This window comes from Sebastes umbrosus, chromosome 18 (assembly GCF_015220745.1).
Source record: "Sebastes umbrosus isolate fSebUmb1 chromosome 18, fSebUmb1.pri, whole genome shotgun sequence".
Taxonomy (NCBI): domain Eukaryota; kingdom Metazoa; phylum Chordata; class Actinopteri; order Perciformes; family Sebastidae; genus Sebastes; species Sebastes umbrosus.
In genome coordinates, this window is record NC_051286.1 from 15,343,244 (window position 1) to 15,353,153 (window position 9,910).

Here is a 9,910-nt window from a genome sequence, read left to right on the forward strand (position 1 = left end):
CACATCAGCTGGCCACATGGTGGTGTGTGTGCTATCATGTTAAAGCAGTTAGCCTTTGATAGCTATTGCTGCAGCGGTCAAAGGGGCAAATCACTTGTGATTTTCACTGCTGTGAGTTTGATGTGTGTAGCTGATGTGTGTGCTGTAATGTGAATGTGTGTGCATGAGAGAAAGAGATGTGTGAGAGTACTGCCAAGAAAAAGATGCTGAAATAAAATGTGTGTATATGTTAAAATGTGATCAAATCTCTATGCGTTAATTAGCCCTTTCTAATTTATCTTATTGTCATAATTAGCACATGAATTCTTGAGTTATGGCAAAAAACGTGTTTTGTGAGGTCACAGTGACCTTTGACCACAAAATTCGAATCAGTTCATCCTTGAGTCCAATTTCCTCCAGGCGTTCTGAGATATCGCGTTCACAAGAATGGTACGGACAACCCAAAAACATAATGCCAACATTATGAAAACACAGTGACCTTTTACCCTGATCTGTGTCTGCATCTTTAATCTCAATGTTACTCCTCCCTTACACTAGTGAGGTGTAAAAGGTTGTCTATGGTTTGCCATTTTGTGATACAGAAACCAATCAGATAAACAAGATCATTTCTTTCCTCATTAGGCAAAACCAGATGAGTGTGTTTCTATTTATTGCACAGGGCAGGGCACAACTGCAGGTATAATAAAGCAAAAACTCCTCCCTTATCACACAGAAGACAGGAAGAAGTGAGAAGTCAGCACCTAAATCTGCTCGCGGTAATGTATTTGAAAACAAATAATAAGCAAGACGATCAAGTAAAACGGACGTTTATTTTTATAACAGGGAATTTCTGAGTGTTTGCTGAAAGCGTTTGGAGCTAAAAGCACTGAACCTGAGCTCTGGCTGAGCAAATACAAGTGAATCTGTGAAAGTACGTTTGCAGTCTGACAGCCACAGGAAAAGTCAACAGAATGGCTGCTAGAGCATCACCGACAGAATTTGATTTCACCTGCCCTGTGTGCTGTGAGATATTTAAGGATCCTGTTGTGCTGTTGTGCGGTCACAGCTTCTGTAAGCACTGTCTTAAGGAGTGGTGGAGACAGAGTGGACTGCAGACATGCCCAGTCTGTAAGGAAATATTTCCAATGGCGCAGCCTCCGCGTAATCTGGCACTGAGAAACCTGACTGACGACTTGAGACAGGAGAAGATTAAGAGAGCTAACTCCGAATCCAAGGACATCTGCAGACTGCACAGTGAGAAACTCAAGCTCTTCTGTCAGGATGATCAACAGCTCATCTGTTTGATTTGTAGAGATGCACAAAAACACAAGACACACAACTGTGTGCCCATCAACGAAGCAGCAGAACCCTGTAGGGTAAGCAAATATATATATATAGTTAATAAAAAACACTGAGGGATGTTTAGGATAGTTTTAATAATTTTAGAAATAACTACACATTTTCGTGAGAAATTATGACATTGTGCTTGGTACTTGATACGCATCCCACGTCCTGAGCTACCTGTTAAGATACAAGTTACTCTATGGGGCTTTTATTTTGAAAAACAAGCCTCATCCTGAGCTTGTTTGCAGCAGTGCGAGTTTAACCTGACCTATGTGTGGCCTATGAGTGATCTACTGTATGTGTGGCCTATGTGTTGCCTATGTGTGACCTATGTGTGCCAGTGACACATACACACGATCACTGGTTGCCATGGTGATTTGGGCACCGTGAGGAGTGGAGGGGGGAGGGGCAGAAAACATCTTAAGACAGATTTGACGCATGATTTTGTACAAAACTACCTGTCAAAGCCCTGCTTTCCAGTCAAAAACCGTGAGTCCAATCGCCAAAATATTAATATCATCTTAGAGAAAACACCCTGCAGAACACGTGTGTGTAGTGTCAAATATGGGAGCATGGGAGGAGGTTAGAAAACTGGTACTGTGTGTTGTTCACCAAATTTTTTTTTGGTCTGTGTTAACATGAGTGCCTATATGTAAGTCCGTTTGATTCCATAGTTACATGTCTGCGACCAGCACAATATTTCCAACATTTAGACCAGAAATGATGTATGATTTGTGAAATTTATGGGAATGGGAGCAGTTTTAAGATATTTTTAATGAAGATTTTAAAGCTTCTCTCCACTCTAGCTGTGATGTCATCCACTCTAGCTCTGAATATTCTGTCCCATGCACACCCATTATAAAATATGACACGGTCTGAAAATTTCCCGAAACGTAAACTGCGGTTTCGTGAAAACTGTGCCAGCTATCAAAATGCTCATATGGCCCAATGAAGTCCCAAGTCTCGTGAACAGTTTAATCTTTTAATCCTTTTTCTACGATAAAGTATGGCGAATCGATATGGCCTCAAAGAGGAGTGTTTTTGAGCTCTCTTCACGTCAATTTCCCATTATTCTCTATGGGGAAATGTTTCGCAGTTTTTTTGCGATTTTCATGAAAATGGCGAGGTGAATATCTGAGAAAAGTCATAGCACACCATTCCCAATCATTCCGCACGTTTTGATGTGTTTTTGCGCATGTGTTGGCAACGCTACGAGAGGAGTAGCGTGACAAAAAATGTGGCGTAAGAAGAAGACTAAGAATAGTTATGCTGGATTATAGTTATTCAATTCTTCATATTGCACATAGCATACATACAGTATGTGTTGTGTAACTAATCCACTGTTTACTATGTATTTAACCTATACGCCTTTAATTTGTAGGCCCAACTCAAGCTGAAGATGATGCATTTAAAAACCAAACTGGGGACATTTAAAGCTCATAAACGCACGTGTGATGAAATGGACGGCCACATCAAGGTAAGTCTCAGACATAATGGTTATAGAAGCAGAAAGCAACATGTGTTACTTAAAACAATGTGTTTCTCCTCCTCAGCTCCAGGCTCAGCAGACTGAGAAGACAATCAAAGAGGATTTTCAGAAGCTTTATCAGTTCCTGGGAGCAGAGGAGGCTGCTAGGATTGATGCAGTGAGGAGAGAGGCGACAATCAAGAGTGAAGCAATGAACATCAGGATTTTTAATTTGACGGCAGAGATCTCCTCGCTCACGGACAAAATCAAAACCTTAGAGAGGAAGATGAAAGCTGAGGACGTCTTCTTAATGCTGGTACTGCTGACCTCTGTTAATTCATATTCTGATCTTAATATTGAATATTTACAACAACATTAGAGGTATTGATTTTTTGTCATCCTCTTTATTTGACAGAATTTCAAATCCACTGTGGAGCGGTAAGTTGTTTATTGAAGACTATCTATTGAAGCACATTTAAATTATCTACAGAGTCTACAAAAGTGTCAACTTAAACATTGTATTTTAACATAGAAGCAGGGTTGATGGTCGCTGAGTGCATCCCATTGAAAAGTTTAGGGGAGATAGAAGCTGCTTTCTTTGTGCTTTCTGTGATTGAAGGTGGGGCTGTTAACCTGACACAAATTTGGAAAAGGTGTATTTGGGGAATTTAAAAATATTTGACTGGTAATGTGTGGCTGCTTAATATTCCCTCAGATCTCAGTGCAACCTACCAGACCCTGAGACTCCATCAGGAGCCCTGATCGATGAGGCCAAACACCTGGGGAACCTGCTGTTCCTAGTCTGGAGGAAGATGAGGAACTTAATCCAGTACAGTAAGCAAAGTGTTTCTGCCTCGCTATATTTTTACATTTTAATCTGCATTGTACTTGTAACTGATGAACTTTATCACCAGGCTGTTCTATGAATACACTGTAACTCCTTCTGTAAAAGAAATTACCATTACTTTATTAATTATCTCAATAAACCTTCTCTTTTGTTTCTATTTTGTTTTTCTCTGAAGCTCCTGTAACTCTGGACCCCAACACTGGCAGCAGTGGATTGACCATATCCGAACACTTGACCCGTTCGACAGAAAGTGACAAGAGTCAGCCGCTTCCTGATAACCCAGAAAGGCTGTGCGGCTTTGACGTTTTTGGCTCTGAAGGCTTTAGTTCTGGAAAACACAGCTGGGACGTGGAGGTGGGGGGTTGTTGGACTGTTGGTGTGGCTGTTAAGGGTAAAATCCATATAAACATGTGGGGCATCTACATGTGCGATTGCGATGACATGCTGCATGAACGTACTCCAGAGAGTGATTTGAAAGTTGTATCTAAAGACTCATTTCCCCAAAAGGTCAGAGTGCAGCTGGACTATGACCAAGGGATTCTATCATTTTTTGACCTTGTTAGGAAAACACCTGTACACACCATCAAACACACTTTCACAGAAACAGTCTTTCCGTATTTTAGTCATGATGCAAAAATCCTTCCAGCTGAAATGTCAGTGATGATAAGAAAACCCAGATAAACATTTCACATTACGCCCTTATTTTGGGAACGTAAGTGTTTAAGATATCATCTACATTAGCAAATCCTGGACTTGTTACCTATGTCAGTTTTTAGTACTGTATAATATCTTTTGATCTTTCTTTATGTTTCCATATTTAGTTTATGTTTCTCAGATTTCAGTATAGTTGTGTAAATCTTGGTCTATCTCTGTAACTTCTTGACATCAACTGTTTGATGTCAGTGACCAATAACATGTTAGTGTTGTCTGTCATCACGTAGGCTTTCCTTGTTTCCTTTTTGGCTTTGTCTGCCTTTAAGGCGCATTCCCCTGATTTTACACATGAAGTCCAGTTTACATATAACGAGGAGTGTAAAAAACAGATATGTAATGTAGGGCTGTCAAAGTTAACGTGACAATAATGTGTTATCGCAAATTTGTTTTAACGCCACTTTCTTTAACGCATTAACGCAGCTTGCAGTTTTTAATTAACCTCTTAAAAATCTGACGGGCTGCCGATATTTTGGAGGCTGTACCGGGATCAGTTTTAAATCTAGAGTGAAGGTACTGGCATCATATGAAACTAAAAAACCTAAGGAATCCATTTATGTCATACTAGCTTGTCGCGATCGGATGCTAAATAACGCTCCAAGCTTTCGCTAAATTTTGGTATGTAAATAAAGATATGTAGATAAAAATGGGTTCTATGGGTACCCACGAGTCTCCCCTTTACAGACATGCCCACTTTATGATAATCAAATGTAGTTTGGGTTAAGTCACAGTCAAGTCAGCACACTGACACACTGACAGCTGTTGTTGCCTGTTGGGCTGCAGTTTGCCATGTTATGATTTGAGCACATTTTTTATGCTAAATGCAGTACCTGTGAGGGTTTCTGGACAATATTTTTCATTGTTTTGTGTTGTTAATTGTTTTCCAATAATAAATATATACATACATTTGCATAAAGTAGCATATTTGTCCACTCCCATGTTGATAAGAGTATTAAATACTTGACAAATCTCCCTTTAAGGTACATTTTGAACAGATAAAAAAATGTGTGATTCATTTGCTATGGACAATCATGCGATATATCATCATAATTCTTCTTCATCATCATCATCATCATCATAATTGATTTTGACCATTCTTATAGCTCTTGTGACTCCTCCATCTTTATGGAAGTACAATATTAAATCACTGGAGAATCTATTTAACACAATTCATTATGTAGATTGTATGATATACAGGTTGGTAGAGGCAAGGCTAAATATATTAATCTGTTGAAAGTTTGATTTTTTTAAATAATTTATAGTTTAATTTTATGATGTTTTGTAATTGAATAAGCTGTTATGATTTGATTTGATATATCAACTGTTGTTACGACTATTGAAGTAGACTTTTAGAGTTTAATCATGTAAATATTTTGGGATCAGACTGATTAAAATAATTTAGAAAATTTTTCCTTTTTTCATAATGTTTCCCTTTTTTTCCTTTTGGGTCTAAAGATGGAGAATGTAGCCTACCGATTGAAACACAGAAACCAATCACATAAACAGGATTATTTGCTAACACTTTTGATTACTGCCTTCAACCTGCAGCATAATTCTTCCCAATTTACAGTGTAATATAGTTATACTAATGGTGTTCCAAGTACATGATATACATATGAACAAGGGAACAAATGTGAAGTTAGGGAATAAGGGGTAACAATCTGGGAACTCTGAAAAGAATTTATACTGTAGATATGTTTTTACTAATAGGTTCCTATTCTGACCGTCACTGAGCCACAAACTGGTTGTTTGGAGGAAGATGGGGTAATTATTTCTGATTGGCTACCACTCGCTGCATTCGTTGGTTGGATTGGTTAGGTTTAGGCATCAAGAGTGTGATTGGTTAGTGTTAGGGTAAGAATATCACGGTTAGCCAATCAGAGGCAGAATAGAGCAGGGTCATATTCTTTGAACTGCAGAGAAGGAAACAAAGCACAAAAAAACGCTTCCCTTTTTACACAGACACAGGTAGTAGTGAGAAGTCAGCTCCTAAAGCTGCTCTGTCCTCGTGGTAATGTATTTGAAAACAAGAATAAGCAAGACAATCCAGTAAATAGGACGCTTAAATGTAACAAGGAATTCACGAGCCCTTTCTAATTGATCTTATTGTCATAATTAGCAAGTGAATTCTTGAGTAATGGCAAAAAAAAAAAGTTTTTAGGTCACAGTGACCTTTTCACCATCTAAATCTTATGAGTTCATCCTTGAGTCCAAGTGGACGTTTGTGCCAGATTTGAAAAAATTCCCGCCAGGCGTTCTGAGATATCACGTTCACAAGAATGGTACGGACAACCCAAAAGCATAATGCCAACATTATGAAAACATAGGGACCTTTTACCCTGATCTGTGTCTGCACTTTTAATCTTAATGTTACTCCTCCCTTACACTAGTGAGGTGTAAAAGGTTGCATATGATTTGCCATTTTGTGATACAGAAACCAATTGGATAAACAAGATAATTTCTTTCCTCATTCTTTGGCAAAACCAGATGAGTGTGTTTCTATTTATTGCACAGGGCAGGGCACAACTGCAGGTATAATAAAGCAAAAACTCCTCCCTTATCACACAGAAGACAGGAAGAAGTGAGAAGTCAGCACCTAAATCTGCTCGTGGTAATGTATTTGAAAACAAAAAATAAGCAAGACAATCAGTAAAATGGACGTTTATTTTTTATAACAGGGAATTTATGAGTGTTTGATGAAAGCGTTTGGAGCTAAAAGTACTTAATCTGAGCTCTGGCTGAGCAAATACAAGTGAATCTGTGAAAGTACGTTTGCAGTCTGACAGCTACAGGAGAAATCAACAGAATGGCTGCTAAAGCATCACCGACAGAAGTGGATTTCACCTGCACTGTGTGCTGTGAGATATTTAAGGATCCTGTTGTGTTGTTGTGCGGTCACAGCTTCTGTAAGCACTGTCTTAAGGAGTGGTGGAGACAGAGTGGACTGCAGACATGCCCAGTCTGTAAGGAAATATTTCCAATGACTCAGCCTCCACGTAATCTGTCACTGAGAAACCTGTCTGACGACTTGAGACAAGAGAAGATCAAGAGAGCTAACTCAGGATCTAAGGACATCTGCAGACTGCACAGTGAGAAACTCAAGCTCGTCTGTCTGGATGATAAACAGCTCATCTGTTTGATTTGTAGAGATGCACAAAAACACAAGACACACAACTGTGTGCCCATCAACGAAGCAGCAGAACCCTGTAGGGTAAGCAAATATATATATAGTTAATAACAACCACTGAGGGAGGTTTAGGGTTTGGTAGTTTTCATAATTTTAGAAATATTGTATATTGCACATGACATAGCAGGCATATATTGTATGTGTTGTGTAGCTTATCCACTGTTTACTATGTATTTAACCTGTACGCCTTTAATTTGTAGGCCCAACTCAAGCTGAAGATGATGCATTTAAAAACCAAACTGGGGTCATTTAAAGCTCATAAACTCAGGTGTGATGAAATGGACGGCCACATCAAGGTAAGTCTCAGACATAATGGTTATAGAAGCAGAAAGCAACATGTGTTACTTAAAACAATGTGTTTCTCCTCCTCAGCTCCAGGCTCAGCAGACTGAGAAGAACATCAAAGAGGAGTTTCAGAAGCTTTACCAGTTCCTGCGAGCAGAGGAGGCTGCTAGGATTGATGCAGTGAGGAAAGAGGCGACAATCAAGCGTGAAGCAATGAACATCAGGATTGTTAATTTGACGGCAGAGATCTCCTTACTCTCAGACACAATCACAACCTTAGAGAGGGAGATGAAAGCTGAGGACGTCTTCTTAATACTGGTACTGATGACCTCTGTTAATTCATATTCTGATCTTAATATTGAATATTTAAAAAAATTATAGGTATTGATTTGTTATCCTGTTTTGTCTTTATTTTACAGAATTTCAAATCCACTATGGAGCGGTAAGTTGTTGTCCTGAACACTATCTATCAGAGCACAGCTGAACAATAGACAACATTTGAAAGTCTAAACTTCAACATAGTATTTCAACATTGAAGCAGGGTTGATGGTAGCTGAGTGCATCCCATTGAAAAGTTTAGGGGAGATAGAAGCTGCTTTCTTCGTGCTTCCTGTGATTGAAGGTGGGGATGTTAACTGCCACAAATTTGGAAAAGGTGTATTTGGGGTATTTAAAAATATTTGACTGGTAATGTGTGGCTGCCTAATATTCCCTCAGATCTCAGTGCAACCTACCAGACCCAGAGACTCCATCAGGAGCCCTGATCGATGAGGCCAAACACCTGGGGAACCTGCTGTTCACAGTCTGGATGAAGATGAAGAACTTAATCCAGTACAGTAAGCAAAGTGTTTCTGCCTCGCTATATTTTTACATTTTAATCTGCATTGTACATGTAACTGATAAACTTTATCACCAGGCTGTTCTATGAATACACTGTAACTCCTTCAGAAAAAAAAATTACCTTTATTAAACATCTCAATAAACCTTCTCTTTTGTTTCTATTTGTTTTTCTCTGAAGCTCCTGTAACTCTGGACCCCAACACTGGTGGCAGTGGATTGACTATATCCGAACACATGACCCGTTTGACAAAAAGCGACAAGGGTCAGCCGCTTCCTGATAACCCAGAAAGGCTGTGCGGCTTTGACGTTCTTGGCTCTGAAGGCTTTAGCTCTGGAAAACACAGCTGGGACGTGGAGGTGGGGGGTTATTGGGCTGTTGGTGTGGCTGTTAAGGGTAAAATCCATAAAAACATGTGGGGCATCTACATGTGCTCTTGCAATGACCTGCTGCATGAACGTACTCCAGAGAGTGATTCGAAAACTGTATCTGAAGATTCATTTCCCCAAACGGTCAGAGTGCAGCTGGACTATGACCAAGGGATTCTATCATTTTTTGACCTTGTTAGGAAAACACCTGTACACACCATCAAACACACTTTCACAGAAACAGTCTTTCCGTATTTTGGTGAGAATGTAAAAATCCTTCCAGCTGAAATGTCAGTGAGGATAAGAAAACCCAGATAAACATTTCACATTACGCCCTTATTTTGGGAACGTAAGTGTTTAAGATATCATCTACATTAGCAAATCCTGGACTTGTTACCTATGTCAGTTTTTAGTACTGTATAATATCTTTTGATCTTTCTTTATGTTTCCATATTTAGTTTATGTTTCTCAGATTTCAGTATAGTTGTGTAAATCTTGGTCTATCTCTGTAACTTCTCGACATCAACTGTTTGATGTCAGTGACCAATAACATGTTAGCGTTGTCTATCATCACGTAGGCTTTCCTTGTTTCCTTTTTGGCTTTGTCTGCCTTTAAGGCGCATTCCCCTGATTTTACACATGAAGTCCAGCTTACATATAACGAGGAGTGTAAAAAACAGATGTGTATGTTATGCTTTCAAAGTTAACGTGACAATAATGTGTTAACGCAAATTTGTTTTAACGCCACTTTCTTTAACGCATTAACGCAACTTTCAGTTTTTAATTAACCTCTTAAATATCTGACAGGCTGCCGATATTTTGGAGGCTGTACCGGGATCAGTTTTAAAACTAGAGTGAAGATACTGGCATCATATGAAACTAA

At 39.1% G+C, this 9,910-nt stretch overlaps 2 protein-coding genes across 2 annotated transcripts; both read left to right on the plus strand.

Moving 5' to 3' along the window:
• Positions 1 to 704: 704 nt before the first annotated feature.
• On the plus strand, positions 705 to 5,055 carry LOC119477156 (zinc-binding protein A33-like). The gene is made up of 6 exons (XM_037751066.1): positions 705 to 1,355; positions 2,705 to 2,800; positions 2,877 to 3,107; positions 3,207 to 3,229; positions 3,507 to 3,625; positions 3,814 to 5,055. The coding sequence occupies exons 1-6, from the start codon at positions 951 to 953 to the stop codon at positions 4,317 to 4,319; spliced, it is 1,380 nt and encodes a 459-aa protein (XP_037606994.1). The 5' UTR covers positions 705 to 950; the 3' UTR covers positions 4,320 to 5,055.
• Positions 5,056 to 7,069: 2,014 nt separating this feature from the next.
• Positions 7,070 to 9,707, plus strand: LOC119477157 (zinc-binding protein A33-like). Its single transcript, XM_037751067.1, has 6 exons — positions 7,070 to 7,560; positions 7,737 to 7,832; positions 7,909 to 8,139; positions 8,241 to 8,263; positions 8,539 to 8,657; positions 8,840 to 9,707. Exons 1-6 carry the CDS (start codon positions 7,156 to 7,158, stop codon positions 9,343 to 9,345), a joined length of 1,380 nt encoding a protein of 459 aa, XP_037606995.1. The 5' UTR covers positions 7,070 to 7,155; the 3' UTR covers positions 9,346 to 9,707.
• The last annotated feature ends 203 nt before the right edge of the window (positions 9,708 to 9,910 follow it).